At 42.5% G+C, this 19,476-nt stretch overlaps 1 protein-coding gene and 1 long non-coding RNA gene across 5 annotated transcripts; one reads left to right on the top strand and one right to left on the bottom strand.

Moving 5' to 3' along the window:
* Window positions 1–486: 486 nt before the first annotated feature.
* Window positions 487–13,481, top strand: LOC134421216 (uncharacterized). 2 transcript variants are annotated; one of them, XR_010028548.1, is made up of 3 exons: window positions 488–552; window positions 1,162–1,297; window positions 9,121–13,481. It is a non-coding gene; the product is annotated as an uncharacterized LOC134421216 (long non-coding RNA). The 2 variants fall into 2 exon arrangements; XR_010028549.1 differs by lacking the exon at window positions 1,162–1,297 and having other exon boundaries at window positions 487–552.
* Window positions 5,942–12,302, bottom strand: TMEM169 (transmembrane protein 169). Of its 3 annotated transcripts, XM_063161853.1 has the most exons (4): window positions 11,288–11,591; window positions 9,220–9,789; window positions 7,721–7,793; window positions 5,942–7,542 (listed from the first exon to the last, which is right to left on the bottom strand). In XM_063161853.1, the coding sequence occupies exons 1-4, from the start codon at window positions 11,589–11,591 to the stop codon at window positions 7,521–7,523; spliced, it is 969 nt and encodes a 322-aa protein (XP_063017923.1). In that variant the 3' UTR covers window positions 5,942–7,520. The 3 variants fall into 3 exon arrangements, 2 of the variants coding, with proteins under 2 accessions (XP_063017923.1, XP_063017924.1); XR_010028547.1 differs by having other exon boundaries at window positions 7,721–9,789; XM_063161854.1 differs by having other exon boundaries at window positions 5,942–9,789; window positions 11,288–12,302.
* Window positions 13,482–19,476: the final 5,995 nt, after the last annotated feature.

The raw sequence follows: 19,476 nt of genomic DNA, 5'->3' as shown, positions 1-19,476 counted from the left end.
TTAGGGCTGTGTACTGAAGGAGTCATGAGAACTCTTGCCTCATTTGTTCCAAAAATTTGGAGGCAGAGAGTGAAAGAGGAAATTCTTATGATTATGGTAACTAAATGGCACTATAAGAAGTAAAGTCTGGTTTTGTTCAGCAGATTGGCAGTAATCTGATATAGGTATCACTTGAACCAAGTCCCTCACCAGTAACCACTGGTTGTGTGAATCACATTTTCTTAGTGCTCAGTTTGAGATATGTCAGATCTGCATAAATGTTGAGCACTCACAGGCATTTGTGAATGGAGCTTCACTTTCAAAACAGAAAATGTAGGGGGATAGAATATAAGGCAGTATAGAATATAATCTTATCCCCTAAACAGTTGCAGCTGGGTTAGTTATTAAAGATTAGGAGCAGGCTTGATTTTTAACAGGCCACAGCTGTAGCCAACAAGAAGAGTGTTATAAAAGAGTGCATTGGTGGGTTGAGGGAACTGTAGTCAGATGGCTGCTGTGGGGGCAAGGAAGAGTCAGTGCATAGAGGAGCTGCCTACAAGAAACATCAAGGAGGTATGAAATTCTACCAATATAGAACCCTTGTAATGTAATGATAACAATCTCTTGCACTATAATGAAAACAAGAAAGTGCCTCATTGTGTTAAGTGTTCAAAAAAAATCATCTGCAAGGGGCAGCTCTGAGGAGCACTGAGCTTTTTTAAACTTTTGCATATTTTAAAATATTGTGCTTTTGTTGTCACATGTTATTGGAAAAACAAAAACCCAAAAGTATTTTTGAGAAGAATGTATACATTTCAGTGGTATGTATTATTGGGAGATTGCTTTGTGTAATCTGTGAAAGTGGGGTTTGACCACACTCTCAAGCATAAGGACAAACTAAAACGCTGTATGTGCTTCTCACTAAACATTCTCCTATGGCCCACTGTATAAGCCTGGCATGCCAGAGAAAGAGTAGCATGCCATCCTGAGGATGAAGATGGTTCCAGATTGCAGACCTACGAGGAATAGGAAGGAAGGGTAGGATTTGTTTTATATTCATATATTAAGAATTAGCATGACATAAGTTCTTAGTATTTCCATGGCAATTTCATCCAGACCTCTCTGGGTGCATTTCTAAAACAGAGAGAAGTACTGCAGTGGCCTTTTATCCCCATTTTTCAGTTCAGCCACTGGAGGGCAACGTGATCCCAGACACCAGGCAGAGGCAGCTCTGTAGCCCGCCGGAGTAGGGAGCGTCACCCAGCAAGCACTGCCGCACTGGAGATGAATTTCTGCGCATTAATCTGGCAGAAATTAGGTAATAACAGCAGCAAGAAACCATGTGCTCTTGCATTTTACCTTTGGTTTAGGATTGCTTCACAAGTTCTAAATCCGTGGATTAGCCAAAGGATTTCTGCAGGCAGTGATGCAAGAGCCACTCGGCCTGGTATCACAAGTGGCCAAATATTTCCCACTGCTAGGTAACTGAAAAGCCCCAGACATGTGTCTGCAGTGGAAACAACTCTGGCAGACTTTTCTGGATTAGTTGTTAAATCTGTTACAACAAATTATTTGTTTGTTACGTTTTGTAGGGCTATCTGCCTATGTAGGGTCTGGCTTTCTTTCAAACAAATAGAAATAGTTGGGCTCAACTGAACTCCAGAGCACCTGGGTTCCTGCAGAAGACCAGAGAGATCGTGTCAGGTATATGTACTTTGAGGGAAGCAACAGCCCAGCAGACGTGCATCAAATAGTGTTTGGAAAAATGTTAAAGCCAGTGTCTTATTAAGAGGTGGTAAGTACCAAGTGGCTGCTGCTGTTTCAGCTGGGGTTGTGGCAGAAGCAGCATCTCCTCCATCTCGCTCTCCCGGCGCGCTTTGTGTGGCAGCCTGTATCACACCGCTGCCTGTGCAGTGCCTTTGTTGGCAGCCATGAGCGCTGCAGCTGTGTTTGCAGGGGCTCTGCAAAGCGCTTTCATGCAGCAGATTGTTCAGGACAAGCGAGCTGGGATAACTCGCTGCGTGAAGGATTTGCTTAGCAGATGCACACGGATAAGCCTTTAGTATCCTCCCCTTTAGTTTCATCCTGCCCTCACCGGCATCGTGCGTGTTTGCATGCACACACACACACAGGGGCTGGCTAATAATCTAATTTAATCCGTGCAGCACAGGATTTTGTTCCTTATCCATTCAACTGTGGGAAGGGATGAGGAATCTTCAGCTGCCAAACAAGGCTCTTTCTGAGCTGAGAGGATCCCATTTTAAATTTCTATCTGTTTGCCTGCACCTGGAAGCAGATTGAATCAGACTGAAAGGATGAAATTTTGGATCTTTTGAAAAATATTTGCTTTAATTGCACTTTCAAAATGGAGCATTGCAGCATTGAGGAGGGGACGTCATGTTTTAATTCTTGTGAGTTCCCTGTTTGCACAGCTTTGAGGGACAAAGCAGCAATGTGAAGGAGGGAGCTTATATTTGAGAGGAAACAAGGGATTAGGTTTAGTTTCTATTTGTGTAAATTGATGTTAACCCATTACACTAGCAGATATATGACAGTGTAGAGGCAGGGGAAGAATAATTTCAAGTTTTCCCTGTCAGTTATTTTATTGTTTCACAGAAATTCCTTGGAAGGAAGTCATCAAGATGATGAGTTCTGCAGGTTTCTTTTTGTACTAGACATTCAAGACAGACCTTTAATTTTTTATAACGTTCTATTGAAATAAATGGCAAATTTAGCCAACAAAACAGACTTGGTTTTAGGGTGGAACTGGAGCCTCAGAGCAATCCTGCTGTAATCATGGGGCTGGCTGAAGTCACCACCATGACGTGAAACTTTTGCCTTGGAGCCTGTTTCAATATTAGAGTCCATTGCTCCAGCGGTGTTTAATTGCATTAGAGACAAGCCAGTGCTGTAATCACTGTGAGTCACTGAAGGCAGCTCCACCAACACACATTTAGGGAGAACTGAGCCACCATTGTCAGTGACACTGTGTGCCTTGGGATGATACTGCTCATTATAGTAAATATTTCACTTTTTTCTTTACTACATGGAGATGCTACGAATTATTTCTGCTCCTTTCTTAGGTCACAGAGGAGCTCATTTGAATAAATTAATGAAGGTTAAAATTGCTTGTGTTTATTAATTCTGCATGTCATTTTTCTGTGGATAAAATGTTAAGGAAAATCTCCCTTATCATGGAAGGATATTCTAGTAATTGCCTGCAATTATAAGGGCATCTCACTACAAATACATTTAAGTACATCATTAGAAACTGACACTTTGATACTTCAGGACAAGATTGTATTTTAGAAAGAAAGACTGAATAAAATGCATGCTCTCCTTAGGCTGACTACCCCAGGAGCTGTTGGATTCATGCCCAGCACTGGCACTATAAAAACCATTCCCTTTATTTATGATATTTGGGGTGTTCAGATCACAACTGCAGGTTATTCAGATAATCAGACTAGAATCAATTAAGCTATATTTGTGTTATATCCTAATGAGCTGGTTTGATGGTGTTTTGTAGTAGAAATAATTGATTGTCTTACCTTATCACTGTGGGAACAGAAAGAATTTGGCATATATATGAAGATAGTCTAAGGCACCTTCAAATATACTTGTCTTAATGTACGTTAGTGCTGGAGGAACTTGTAATAAACCATGCTCTGGGGGAACATGTTGCCTGGGAAGTGGGGGTTTATCCTATTTGCAGGCAGAATAGATTATCAAAATCAGTAGTTATCCTTTTTTATCTTGTAAAGCTAAGTGTGCACCTGGAAGAAATGGCTGGGACAAGGCGATCACATCTAAGATTTGTATCTGAAGGGGCTCCAGGTCAAATTTATCCATGGAATATCTAATTTCAGTGGATACAAACCACAATGGATTTTAGCTGCTGTACTCTGGGAATAAGGTTCTATGTTTTAGCACACTAAAAGCAAGGGCATTTTTATAACATGGGAAAAATGCATTGTTGGGCTGACTCAGGCATTCTCTGTATGTTAATGCATTCTGACAGACTTCAGCTACCGTGTAATGACATGAGATTAGGAGAACTGCAAGTTAATGGAACTGGGTGAGCAGGGGGATACATGACAGACCCTCAAGCCTCATTTCTCTGTGCTGCTTGTTTGTATGCAATCACACTTCACCTGTTATGTGGAAGGATGCTTTGGGGATTTTTGAGCCCCCTGGTAATTTACCTGGACCTAACACACAACCACAAGCCCTCCCTCACCATTAACTGTCTGCCTGTTGGAAGAGAAATCATGCTTTAGTAGTTAAGACAAGCAAACACAATGTCTATTCTAATTCACCAAATTAATTGAAAAGTTGTGTTTCCAAGTGGATTCGCCCTTCCTGAATTTGATTCAAGCTCTCTTTTTTTTTTTTTTTTTCTTTTTTTTTGAGTTCCCTTTTCCATTCAGGGAATAAATGTGCGTGGACTAATCTAGGGATGGAAACACATTATAACACAACTGCCTCACATTGCCAAATGCTTGGAAAGAAGCAGGGAGGGCACTGATCTCATAGATAATTCACTGCCTGGGACAAAAAGGGGCTGCATAAATGTTGAGCCAAATTGTGTCCATCACAGTGCAGAACTGTGCTCTGTGCATCCTTATTTTCTCTCTGTGATGCTAGTGTAATTGCATGCTTCAGTGTTCAAGAGCACATTGGAGTGGCTGTTTTTAGCTAGTGGTTGCAGCTTCCGAAAGGTACCTGTGGGGAGTGGTTATGAGGATCCATTGTGCAGCCTCTGCTGATAATCTCAATGAGGAATTGCAGGATCCTGACCTTAGGATTCAAAGCACAGGCTGGAGGGACTAGAAGGGTGAATTCGATGGACTTACAGTGGATAAAAGCACATTTATGCTGTTATTGTTTCAGTCCTCAGAGAAACTGAATGGGGTGGGTAAGTCAGCAGGCAGAATTAGCACCTCCTCTCCCCTGGTGAGGTACATGGGGTAGTCACACAGGTGTGCTTTGCCTGGTGCAGAGATCTTCCATAGGAGTTTCTCACTGATAACCATTATCTTATCAAATGATTACCTTGCACCTCAGAAGTGAGAACTGCAAAGGCTAAAGAGCTAATTCTCTGGGCCCATCTCACAGGAAGCTGAGTGTCCTTTGTTATGTTTTTCATTGGGTGAAGTGGTGGGGAGTCCCCAGCATACATCTGCCACATATGTAATTCTGTTCCCTTGGCCATGCTTGCAGCGGGCATCAAACCAAAAGCACCTTCCTGCTATTTCAGCTGTTGCACTTCCAGTTTGAGGGAATTTCCTACAGGTAGCTTTTTGGCTCAAAGAGCTGTTTTACTGAAGCTGTGCTACCCCTCAGCTAGGAATTTTGTTTGGGTTTTTTGAAGATCCATCTCTCCTTCTTAGAAGAAAGATTTTAAATAAGTGTTTTCCCTGCACAAGCAGGAGGGTAGGGCTGTAATAAGACTATGTGTGAGACATCCAAAGGTGTCATTTAACATTTAGGCACCTTGAAGAACTCTGCTGGTGGATTCTCCTTTGACTTATCGGAGCCATGCCTGAAGTATCCAAGAGTTGTAAGAAATCTTCCCAGCACAGCTTTAAATAGCAGCTCCAAGTCACAGACACACAAACCATGTTTGAAGAGTTAATAGTACTTCCTGTTTTGGTATGGAAGTGTGTCCCCTGCTGTAGATCCTTGTGGCTAAAGCTAAACAGACACCCAATGTGTAAAATTAAATCAAAAGTTTTCATTTGTGAGCTATGAAGTAAAAATAAAGAACCCAGGCCCCAGAGATGTATGACAATTCTAGATAGGCCCTGTTTAACAAGGGATAGAACTTTGACCTGTTTCAGACACACTTTAAAGTGGATTTTCAAACACAAGGAATTCTAATCAATTATCAGCACAGAATGACTGTGTCCATTCCACACCACTGATTTTAACACAAAGTAAAACAGAAGCATGAGAGCAACACTTCTGTAAAGCCACATACATCTTTATTCTCCACCCAGGCCAGCAAGGATGGGAAAGAGGAATGCAATTAAAAATAACAATCAGCAAACAGTATCTTTAATTAAAAAACATCCAGACTAGAGCAGCCAGAAACACACTCAACAATCAGAATAACTGGAATTCCCTGCAGTCTGACAGTGGCACATAAGCAGAAATTACTTGATTCTGAAAGCAGGGTTGGACAAGACAAAAACTTGTGCTTTTTTCTATTACAACAATTGATAATTATTATATATTTTGCAACAGGCAAACTGCTACAGAGGACAATGGGCAAGAGAGAAAGCTATCCAGCTGCTTAGAGAAAAGTCTGAATTAAACTTTTACAAATAGCACCAAAACTAACCCCAAGCACCAGAACTAACCCCAAGCTTAAATAGCCCCCACCAAAATCAATGACAGAATGCCTTGAATTTAGCAGAGCCAATGAAAGCTTAGTTAAGTGTAAAGAAGTAGAAAACACATGATGGATTGTCCCAGCATATCCCCCAAAATGTGACCTCCAAACCCAGAAGCACAGCTGCACTGCAGAGGGAGGGTACTATGACTCCTGTGATGCTCCTTTGTGTCTATGTAGCAGTGAGAGGCACAGATTTCGTTTTGTCTCCACTCCAGAGGGCTGTTAGCAATCCTGAAAGCAAATCCTGCAGCTCAGCAGACATTTCACGTGGATGTATTCTGTAATGAGCTGGTATTTATCATTCGAGCCCTCTGTAAGCTGAAGGCTCTTTGTGCTACTGACCCCAGCCTTGAACAGCTGCTGTTTGGCAGTGACAGCTGAATTGGGTTTGTCCCTCTGCAGCAGTGCACACACACTTGCCAGCCATCCTTTCCCCAAACTTGTCTGCTGCATGTTGGGGCCAAGATACACAATCCATCCCTTTCATGCCAGCAGCGTCCCTTTAGGCAAAGCGTGAGAACACTTGCCAGTGAACCTTCCTTTTCCTTAATGCTTGTTAAGCATCACTTATTCCCATCCTCCAGCCATGTGGGAGCCTGCAATTTCCATGTGGAGAGTGGCTGCACTGGGTCACTACAGCCTGCCAGCACTGGCATGGCTTATCCTCAGCATCTCCATTAATTCAGAGGCATATCAGCCTGCCTGATTGGAACAGGCCTGTGAAAGGCATTTCACTGCTTGAACCAGTCCCAGGCATATGTCAGCCTCTTTGAATCCCACTAAACTACCTGATGTTGTCTCACAGATTGGGGTCTATTTTATTTTTTTTTTTCTGGAAGTTGGTAATTGCTTTGAAAGACTTCACCAGTAAAAAATGATAGTAGGAAGCAACAAACACAGCCTGGCTCTACCTGTGCCCAGGGAGCACCACTGCTTTCCCAGTTAAGTTTGGGGCCAAGACTGCTCTTGATATTTGGCTTGTGCATTATTTACTGTTGAGCCTTCAGCCAATGCTAAGAGGCTCCTTTGACCTCCCAGGGACCAAGGATGCAGCAGGAACTACTTATTTCCCAGTGTCAGGACTAGAGGATCAGATGGAATTTGTTTATACATCACCAGTTCCCAGATGCTCTAACCAGGACAGTCAGTGTAGTCTTGAGCTCAACCTTAAAATGCAACACAAAGAATTAGTTTCTGTGAAATCCAGCTTCTGAATGGTTTCTTTTTACCATCCTAAAAGTAGAGCAGCAGTTCCCTCCCCCCGATAGGGAGACTGGGGAAATGAGACACTACAGAGACAGGAGTGACTGTGCAGCTGACAGACTGCATGTCACACTTACCTACCTACATGCAAGCAAATGGTGGGCTCCTCTGGCTTGGGCCTCACAGACTTTCCAGCAGCACCAGCAGTGGAACACTGAGAAAATTAACTATGTTTCAGATATGTTACTCAGTCCCCATTAGAATCTGCTACACTTTTATTTTGCTCATCTCCTTCTTAGGCCAAAACCCCTATAGATGATTTAGAATAAAGAACTTTTCTCCTAGTAATTTTTTTAAAAAACAATTAAAATTTCTTCAGCCTATGGTGGCCACCTCAGCCTGGTCAGGGAGCCTGCTATGATGCCATGAAAAATCCAAAAGGGAGGGAAACCCATTACAAAAATGAGACATGAGGGGAGGAGGACGTACGATCCATTGCTCTTCCACATAATTAAACAGGAAGGGGGATGGGGTGGGGAAGGCGACACAGATTTCCAGAGGCACGGATAGGCGTGAACTTCTGGACTCCCCCATTCTGAAAGGGGAGATCCAACAGCTCTTCCATAAGAGCAACTTGAAAACCAGAATAACTTGTTTCAGAGCCCTTTGCATCCTAAGTGCCTTCAACTCCACCTCTAAATCCAGGTGCTGCAAGTCCACACCTGCATTGCAGTGAGATGTAAATGGATTGTCCCCTCCCTAGGAGCAGGCACCTCCTTAGAGCAGGTGTTTCCTCCCTAAAATACACCTGTTTGCACTGCACACAGTGCAGTGCACAATGACTCCTGTAGATCATTCCTCCCTAGCAGTGCACATAACAAGAGATCCAGTGCAGAGGTGTTCCAAGCGCCTATCTGAGCACCTGAGGGTTCTTGGTGACAGCCTCATCAGGTCCCCCCACACCACATTACAAAGCAAGCTCTGCTCTTCCATCGTGGGATGGGGCTGTTTCAGGTCAGTGCAGAACTCACTTGATTTGTTAGCAGCTATGCTGTCCTCCCCTGCCTAAGTTAGCTGCTCTTGTTGGAAGGACTGGGAAAGGAACCTTTCTAAGAAAACTGCAGGAACATCACACATTTTGCAATTTAGCCTTCACCTCTGAATGGGTTCCTATCTCTTCAAGTTCATCCCCCGAGCAGAGACTTCTTTTCACTGTGTCATAGGTCACTACTATTTCCTATTGATGAAAAGTAAAGTCTACCTTGACAGAAGTGGACTTTTCATAATATGTCTCTGCTACTCCACAAACAGCCAGAGCCCTGCAGACCTGGATTTTCTTACAACTCCCAGAAGCTGTACATAGCTACAACACATGACAAATCCTTGGAAAGCCATGCACCTCCCCACCCAGAGCATGTGAAGCTAGCATTCTTGCATTCTGTGACATTTAAAGAGGACTCTCAGCCCAATATTTTATTCATTAAGTTTGTGTTTAAATATGTATATATATTTTTTTAAAAAATCAGTGTGTTATTTTCTAGGTGAGAACACTGGTGTATGACCAAAATAATCACCCAGGACAAAGGCTCAGACTGCTGAGGTGTCAACCCCCTGTGCAGAGCTCTTGCCAGAGAGACTACCTGAGATATTGTCAGAATCAAGTAGCTCAACAATGCTGTATGGAGAACAATCTTCCAAGCCCAGCTTGCTGCAGAGCCAGCCACAGAATCCTTTCTCCATATCCCTGACAGCGTGCCACCAGTACCCAAAGGACCATGCTACCTGGGCTACAGCTGAATACAGGCCTAGGGAGAAAGAAACAACCATAATTATAATTGGGTAGGAGATAATCAAAAAGGGACAAAAGGTGATTTTGTGCCAGAAGGTCCTCTCTTCATTATACACCAAGAAGATGTTGTACCATGTAATGGTTCCATAGTAGAATGAAACCACGAAGGACACTACAAAAATGACGGGGAGGCAGATGATGGTCCAGAGGACAATGTGAGGTCCTCTGTCTAGCCCAACATCACATTTCTTCTTCTTCTCAGGTACATCTTCTTTAGGAGGTTCCTTTGACTTAGCCAGTTCCTGCAGCTCTTTATCTGTTAGGGTGACGTGGATGTCCACCATCTGACCCTTCTTCTTTCCCCTGGTGATTGTTCCAGTCAAGGTGACATAGCGGCTGTCTAAAGGCATGTTCCAGACACCTACAACACAGATAAACTCATCTACATCAGATTTATTTGCTGTACAAAGTATTTTGTGTAAATCTTCAAAGACCCCAAAGACAATTAGATAGTACATATGGAGTTGTATTTAGAATCAGATTTTAAAAGATGGAAGACAAGAAGCAATGCAGTATGAAGAAAATTACCACAAAAGAAAATGGAAGAAGAGCTAATGAGGAAAATGACAGGAATTCCAAATGATAGAAATCACAAGGGAGAAAACTCTAGTATCTCCACTAGGGAAAATACGTGAAGGGAAAGTGCTGCAAGAGTATAGGAGAATGAGAGAGAATGAGACAGAGTAACTCAATTGAAAATGGTATACATATTTTCTCTGTTTACTTCATGGATTTATTCCTGAACAGCATGGACACTTGGGATTAATTAGATAAATATCACTGAGACTGTTGTTTTGGAATAAGCACATCCACACATGGAATTATACCTGAATAGCTAATATTTCACTTTACATTTGCATTGTAGCTCAATCCAAATTAATTTTTGAAGTTTAGAACAACTTAACAAACTATCATAAAATTATTTTTGCATTTTAAGAGATCAGTAGAGGCACCAAACTGGACAGTGCTGGTATATGTGTTAAAGCTACAAAGGGTCTGCTTTAGCTTTCAAGTGACATTGGTATAGGATGGGCCATGCAGTAGTACTGGCCATAAACTCCTCTTTGGGGCTACAGCATATTTCCTCCTGGTCTTAATTCTGACTAGCTTGGAAGAAGGTCTTCAGAAACTCTTAAAAAGAGGCTGAGCAGCTTGAAGGGCTGCAAAAAAGTAGGAAGGCAGCAGGCAAGTAATGATAGGTCTGGGATCATGGGGGCACCTGGTGTAGCTGGTGGCCCAGGAGCATTTGAGCCCCTCTCAGCCTGCACTGCTGACTCACTGGAGTATTTAGCCACAGGACCTGCCTTCCACACTTCTTCCTGCAAGGGCATCCAGGACAGATAGCAGAAGTGAAAGTGACTCGAAGATGCCCCGTGATGACCTTGTCAAATAATCAACCTTCAAGAGGAAGCCGTGCTGAGTGCATGCAAACAGAAGGCAACAGCAAATCCTAGATAATAAGTTAAATTCCCTATCAAAGGTAGAGCCACTAACTCCATCTGCTTCCATCCTTTCACTTTACAGGCAGTTGTTCAGGCATGGACAGCGGCTTGATCACGGCTTAGAAGGACATCATTGGCTTAATGCATGCATAGCACTGCAACCAGCACATCAACCCCAACCAGCACATACATTTAAAACTAAGACTGTAGCAATAACCAAAGTTTGCAAAGAACTGCAGGTGACATCCCAAATCAGCCTGGAATGCTTTCTGTTTCAGAGCATTTTAATATATGAACTCAAGCTCTCCTTGCCTGCAGTCTTGGAGAGGGTTGGGCCCACAGTCACTTCCATTTGACCTTAGAGCATGATGGCATCAAAAAAGCTTATGTGAAGTGAGTGTTCTCAGGACTACATACCATCTGTCATAGACTGACCCAGGAACTTGGAGCCTTCCTCAGAGCTCTTCTCCCCTCCTTCTTCATCTGCCTGTTCTTCCTCCACCTTATTGTCATGCTCGGACCGATACACGATTATTGACTCGGGCCGGGACTCTTTCTTCTTCTTTTTCCTGCGGTCCATAGTGGCTTCCCCATCAAAGGTGACAGTGGTTGCCACAGCCCTTCTCATTGTGCCACAGCGAGGGCTCTGGCCTCCAGACTTGCTGTCTTTCTGCACAGTCTCCTCCATCCCGCTGCTGCTCTCAGTCACCTCACCTGGCATCTTGTAGCACCTGTTTCCAATCCAACAGCACCAATCCTGCACTTAGAAGTCATTGATTAACAATGGTCCCATGGATGCTTTGTTCTGGTAAGATGTCCCACTGCTGGTATCCAAACTATGCACTCCATTCCCAGCCTAAAATGAGAGAGAAAGCTGAAAAAGTGTCTTTGTCTTACCAAGTAGAAAAGATTGGCAGAATTATCCTCAAAAGAGTTACTTCCAACTGGTTTAAATGTCATCTGAAGATCTCTATTACTGTCCTGAAAATCAATTCTCTTACATGCCTACGTGTTTTGTGGTTTCTAATCTATCTTGATTCTTAGGGTCCAGTTTTCACTAGAACAAACCAAAGCTACTGGAAAGAGTATTAACCTTTATAAGAAGGGATTAAACATAGCCAGCTTACTGGATGAATTTAACATTCCTCTGCAATGCTGGAAACAAACAGAAGACAATAGTTTTGGCCCAAAGGCATCAGAATAAAGGACTGAAACCATAGATGAAAAAGAAGTTGACCGATTTAAGGGACTGGCCTAGAGACAACTGCAACATGAACACTGTGCTTGTCCAGCATTACAACAGCTATATTGGTGCTAGCCTTTCTCATTTTGAGCTTCTAATGATTTACTCCCTTCTGCAAAGACATTACAAAAATTAATCAAATTATGTCAAAATGAGTGATGTTTCAAACTTTAACAATTTAGCAATATGTAGTGTTGCCATACTTTAAAAATACAGAATATACAGGGGATTTAAAGCAAAATTATGATTAAGATGACTTTGGTGGAGAGGGAATTGGGAACCACAGCAAATTCTTCTGCTTGTGCAGAGAAAACAACACAAGTGTTCACAAATCTTTTTAGCAAAAATCAATTTTTGCTCCTCATTCAAGCAAAGTTAACAGCGATATCAAGTGAAACTGTCATCCATGGGAAAGCTGCCTAAGTAAAAACATAATTAAACATGCATCGAGGCAGGCAAATCCTGTTCCATGAATATGGAAAAAGGATTAATGGTTCTCAGATTTCATAACATTTAAGCAAAGTGACTGTGCCAAGTATTCATGAAGCATTTAGGTACAAATCTGAATACAATGAATAACATTTTAACAACTCTGAAGAGCTCTGTTGAACATTTACGTGAACATTTGTATTTAAAAAAATGCAACTGACCAATAGTTAAGCTTCTACCTAGTAACTGAGTCTTTCCTTTAACAGGAAACTAAGAAACACAAGTATCACAGTTTACAGCCTACATAATGTTGGGAAATAGTTTTACTTGAAAGGATGACAGAAAAAAGTTAAGCATTTTTAAATTTGGCAGTATGGTCCTGGTCTTCCCACAGATCTAAGATTTTGCTGGTCTGTTTTGAAATTTTGTGCAGAACTTTAGATCAACTATTTATGCCTGGTATGCTCACACTTAAACACACCATACCCACACAAAACTTGTAATTGTATCACTTTAACACCTAAGACTGTGCCCATTTGGCTCTATGGAGCTTCGAAGAATTCAACAATTCAGATTATTTTTGTGCATTAGAGAAAATAAATCTTCCCTGGTGATCAGAAGACACATAAAATGGACTTAAAAACCCCCTCAAAATTCAGTATACCCTAGAAATCAGACTACTTCTAAATTACTGGGCAGACAATACTTTTAGCTCTGCAGCATGGCTGGAAGGAGTCTGTTGCCATCAAACCTGCCATAAAATATGCATGTCTAAATTAGCAGACACACTGGAAAACAAATTCATGTAAGCTTTTGTTTGTTGGCTTTTTTGTTTGCTTGGTTTTTGTTTTGTTTTGTTTTGTTTTTGTTTTAATGCCTTTAGGGGTAAATGGAATTATTTTATGCAATGGAATAAACTCACTCTTTGTAGTAAATTCATTCAGGAAGTACAATAGACTCTAATATTTTTCTCTGAAAATCAGCTGTAAAACTTCATGTTTTGCATCTATAAACCCTTGAAATTATGTGATTGAACCTAATGAGCCCCTGAGACAACAGTGAGATTCTGCTTCCAAAAGTGAGGAAAACAGGCCTGGAAACAGAGAAACCAAAAGCATCACTTTTGGAATAATCTACTAGAAGTCTGGAGACACAGTAGTTGATTAGATTCCCAAAGTTCCTGGCTGTAGTTCCATGTTCAGTCCCTACTGACTTGAGAAGGGGATCACTTACAAGTAACATTTAAAAATAACACAAAAGCTACAGGCAAATATTTGTAGTTGGGCTTATTTTTTTCTTCCTTAAAGTTGATCCAGCTGTGGCCTTGCTTAAACTGACAGTGGATGATAAGCTAATGTCAGTTCTCAGTGTGATGCCAAAGCCCACAGGACTATGTCAGCCTTGACTGTGAAGGTGATATCCCTCCTGAATCTCTCCTAGACAGGCACTGGCAATCTGTGTCCTGTTCTTGTGCTCACCACACAGACAGACCCTGATTAATGACCAGAAGATGCCCATGATCCCCAAGTTATCTTGCTGTGTCTGATGTTCCCACCCCACTATGGCAGCCACTGCCTCTGTGAGTTACCACCAGGACAAGAAACACCTCCACAGCAGGGTAATCTGAGAGTGGCAGCTCAATTTCTTCTCCTGCTGATAAAAGGAGAGGGAATGGGCCATGGGGGACAAGCCCCTAAGAAGCACTGCTGCTGTGGCTGCGGCAAAACCCTTGGGATAAGGAAGTGAAGGAGCTCAGATTATTCTGTTTAAGGCACAAGAAGGTAACATCTGATGTCAGTCTGCCTACATCAAAACCAAAAGTATGTAGGAGATCCTTATGACCCAGCAGAGGAGGATATAGCAAGATAAAAAGCTGAAAGATGCAAAAAGGCAGATGTTAGGTAGGTGTTTTAACAAAGTGGGTAGGTGTCCCTTGGTATATCACTGGGTGATAAACTGTCGGGAAACTTCCAAATCTGGACTGGGTGTCTTGGCAGAATTTTGGTCACCTATACTTGACTAGAAGAGGGAAAGTCCTCTGGTTTGCATTAGGGAGCAGTCAGATTGAAGATCAAAAAGACCCCTCCTGATCTTGAGCCTGTTTTCACAGTACATGTTTATTTTTGTCTTATTGGTTTCCCAATGAAGCAGCTAGAATATCCCCTGCCAGCTGGTCCAGAACTTCTGAACACAGCACTTCAAAATACCACCATCAGCCCTACATCCCACAGCTGAGTTGTGCTGAGTTGAACAGCTTCAAGCCTCAGTCCCATTTTTCCTGGAAATATTTTCTCTGTAGCTGCAAACAAGAAATGGGCTCTTGTAGAAATCACAGTAGTGTACAAAGAGCTTCATTTTCCTCTCTTCCTTTTCTTTACCACTTCTAAGAATAAGGCCAGCCCTCAGCACTACACAGCTGTCCACAGCACCAGTTCCTTCAGCCACACACCAAAATCTTCACCCTTTAAAAGCTGAAATGGAGCTGAAACATTACAATTGCTGTGCATCTCATACTAGTGATGCCCCCCACGTGGGTGCACAGAGGCAGGCAGGAATCTAATAACTGTCCATGGGAGGGAAGGAAAAGAAATGGTCACATTTCAGAGATAGCAAGGAGCAGGTTATTAGCCAAACAATTTGTTATTAATCTCCATATGAAAACAGATGGAGAACCCTGGGGAGGCTGCTCTGCAAAAGCACTTTGTAGAGTAATTTTTAGAAGCACAGTCTTCTGTTACTATGCAGGAAAGCTACGGCTGCTTATGCTTCCTGTGACAGTAATAGTCTTTGACACACAAAACAGGAGCCTAAAAGCTTGGCCTTGCACCATTTAGGTCAAAGGAAGCTTCTTCCATTGGTTTTCAGGGTTTGATCCTGCTGCTAACAGAATAGAAATTATCTGGTTTGAATGCAGACAGGGAGGAAGAGCCTTCCTGCAAGCTAATAAAATCTTTGATCTTAAATCCTAGCTAGAGCACAAGTAACCTTTTTATGACTGCTCAGAGCAGACATGAGAGGAAAAAATGTAGACAGTAAGCAGCAAGGAGCATAAATTTTTATTTTTATAGTCACATAAAATGTACAACACATAAGAAGAACTGGCACAGCATCTTCACTCACATCATGCAGGGGTTGTCTGCAGAAACAAAAAAACAACCTGTGCTTTAGAAGCACTGTGATTTATGCAGGATGGGGAAGAGATGAAGGGAAATCTACCCCAGAGACACCTTGAGAGAACTTCCCAGCCACAGATCTTCCTTTGCTTGCTGCTTTTACTCCATAACCTCTGCATCCCCATCCCATCTCTGCTCAACCCGCACCTCTGATTTTGTGCGTGTGCATGTGTGTGGTTTTGAGCACGCATGTTACCCAAAGGATCTTTTCCAATCCCTAGTATTTTTAAAGGGGTTATCTGCTGTAACTGCAGGGGCAAACTGTGAAAAATAGGTGGTATTAGATGCATCCAGCTGTTCAGGACAGATCTGTCTGCCACCAACCAATCGTGTTATGATAAAATGCATTGGTCTAACGCAGAACATGCAGCCCCCAGGCCCTAGAAAAACACGTGACAAGACATATATAAGAAAGCAAATTTAATTCACACTTTATGTGGGAAAAGGGCCAAATGGTAGGGCTTCCTCCACAGCTTTGGATCTGTTTTAAATACCTAAATGACTCCACATTATCTTTCACATATGCATCCTCACCTGCTAAAACAGAGGATGTCTGTTTCCTCTTTATTTCATGGTGAAATAGATCAAACTAGATTGCACAGTTACTTGAAACTAGCAAATACTCAAGGCTGTGATGAATGACATATTAGACAGTGAGGCTAGAACAGCTCCTCTCTATCAGTACCAGGGTCTGTGCAGCTTGTGGTGAGCTTGACAGGGGGATTTATCTCACTGAAAACACTAAAATGTTATTTTTAGCCATACAGATTCTTCACCAAGCAGCTCCTTCTACAGGAAGGAATGTCAAAGGAAGGAGGGAAAAAACTACCCCTCCTAGCAGTAGCTGATTTCAGACTGCATTAAGTGTCTGTATAACAGCAAGAAACACAAAGGAAGACATCTGCCTCTGCCACACCAACAAGGTAAAAGAAAGGAAACACCAAAATTCAAAGTTCACACCCTCCCTGCTTAATCCACAGGCTTCCAAGCACTTTCATTTCTTGGAAAGAGAAACAAGAGAAATGAACATGCTCTGGGCGTGCTTCCAAGCAGGAGCAGACTTTAAGCTGGACTGCCACAAGCAGAGGACAGCACTGAGCACCTGGGCAGAGGGAATAACACAGTAGATGATCCAAGTCACCAAAACCTTTACAGTGTTTGCTAGTGGAGCCGCCCATGCTCCATGCCTTCCCCTCAGGAGCAGAGGGTGCTGAAAGCTCAAGCTAAAGGCAAGGGGAGGCACAGGAAAGCAACATCATTTCTGGGGGCAAGCACTGCCAGACCCAAGTTTGCCCAGTCCCTCCAGTTTACCACAGGCACACAGCTCCTGCCTGTTGGCAGGTGCCATTAGGGGAGCCCTGCACCACACCATGAGCCAAACCTGCTGTGGGCAGCTCAGCTGTTGACCATCACTGGAGCTGCAGCAAGACTGGACTTGCTTGGGTGTGGATTAAGGGCTTCCTGGCTCCTGGGGCCATGCTGGGTGCCTCAGGACCTTTGCTCTCCCTTCCATTCTTCCACGAGACACCAATTGCTCACTGACAGCATTCTACACATACAGACAAAACACCAAAAAAAAAAAAAAAAGTAGTAGAGAGATACATTCCATAGTATCACTATTGTTTCTGAATGACATTTTTAAAAAAGGATATTTTTAAAAGTCAAGGACATTTTGCAGAGTATCTATTTTATGAATCAGTTCTTTTTACTTTCCTTTGCTGTTCCATAACTTTTCCAAATGTGACAGAACAATAACTGCTGTGCAGATCATTTATTACTGAAGACTGGAAGACAGCATACAAGAATAGCTGAGCATTTTTATTTTTTATTAAATGCAATGTCCAATCAATTTTCTTGCATACCTACTTTTAAAAAATCCCCCAACTGCACTAGTCTACCTTTTTTGGAGCAAAAGCCTGAAATGCTATCTTGCCCTCATCTTCCCACTTATTTGATCAGACTGCTAGAAGAAAGAGAAATTGTGATAAAAGACATAAAGCTTCCCACTGCCTCCACATGGATGATATCTGTTTCTTTATGTTTATTATACAATGCTAAAAATGTCAAGGAATGGCATGGGCACATAGCCTTTAAAGAGAGCCAAGGTTTTAAAAAGAGCCTGATTTGGAAATGGAAGGTTTGAAATCTTCAAAGCAAACCAAGCTTTTAGATATGAGTCTTGAATAAACTCAACCAAAGACTCTAAATTTTTAAGAAAAATTAGATTTCAACTGTAGAGGCATGCTTTCTCTGCTGCCCTGCTCTACCCCTCACTTCTGGACTTGCCAAAACAGGCCATCCTGCACCTCAAAACAACATGTGCTCATTGCAATCCCTACCCCATCTCCCAGGTCACTGCTGGATCACACTGTGCCATAGGAACATCTGAACAAAGTCAATCCCACCAACTTTAGTAACACATTCTGCCTCCACAGCAGTGCCTTCAGTCTGGGATCAAGTGCAGCATCTATTTTTATTGGTAGAAGACCCAACTTGTCCTTCACTGGTTTGGAAGATGCACTAGAACTTGCTGCATACACAAACCAGAGTGCAGAGAAAACACCCTCTGCACAGCATACACACACATGGGGAAGTAAGAAGCACTGGGAGCTGCTCCAAAGCCATGAAACACTGGTGGTGGGTGTGAAGCACCTGTGCTAACACAGAACTTACTAACCAGTGCTAGCACAGGACTTCTGCTACAAACCTGACTGCAGGGAATGCCAGCGAAGAGCTCCGAGACCTCCATCACACCGTGCTCTCAAGAGAGGGTTCCAATGCATGCTGGAATCTTTTCTGACCTTTACAATAACTAGAAGCAAGGACCCTGGTTAACACCTCAGGCTTTTTTTCCTTCCTTCCTACTCAGAAGATCCCTGACAGTCTCAGTCCCCTTTCCCACCCTGCTCTGTGCTGGCAAGATCAAGCACCCCAGTCAGTGCTTTGCTCTGACAAAATGAGGAGAAACCACACATTGAAATACCTGCAATTAGAGAGGAAGCACTTGCAGCCATACAGCCTAATGGAAAATACAGTCAATTGTGAATCCAGTCTGGACAGCATTATCTGAAAATACCAACAACAAGCTGCATACACACATCCTGTGGTTCTTCTTTAGACAAGATATTTGGGGGCTTCAAATCAGAGCTTTCTCTGAGTAACACCTGGCTGCAGCCCAGGAGCTGCTGGAGAGCACAACTGCACAGAGTGAACTAGAATATTCCCCTGGGAGTGATTCAGGATTGTTTAATGCATTGCACAGTAAATACAATCTAGGATATTTAGACAGTATCTCCAGCAGCAGGAATTACTTGGCTCAGGGGAGTTGTGATTGGATACAAGTGCAGATAGAGACCTGTGATGCCAGGTTATTAAAAATGCAGCATTTTGAACTGCAGACAAGTGAATGCTTCAGTATCATTAGTATGGTATTAGCAGGGTGTGTATTTGTTTAGAAAATCTTTCTACAAACCTGTTTCGAACTGTTTGATGCTGATATTCTATATCTTGCACCACTGTGAACTCAGCTTTGAGTGGGATGTCTGTTTGGTATGTCCTTTTTTTTTTTTTTTTTAATCACTGGAATGAAATTGCTAGGGATAGTGATAAAATCCTGATAATCTTCTAATTAGACTGAAATCCCCCAAGACATAGCTGAGAGTAAAGTGCCTTTCCTCCCTAAAAAGATGAATTGACCAGAAAGGCTGAACATCAGCTGGGGCTGACCAGGAGGCTGTTCTGACAAGGAAACCAGAAGCCAC

This window comes from Melospiza melodia, chromosome 8, assembly GCF_035770615.1.
Source record: "Melospiza melodia melodia isolate bMelMel2 chromosome 8, bMelMel2.pri, whole genome shotgun sequence".
NCBI lineage: Eukaryota > Metazoa > Chordata > Aves > Passeriformes > Passerellidae > Melospiza > Melospiza melodia.
Note: the sequence above shows the minus strand (reverse complement) of the source record. Positions and strands in the feature narration are given on the sequence as shown.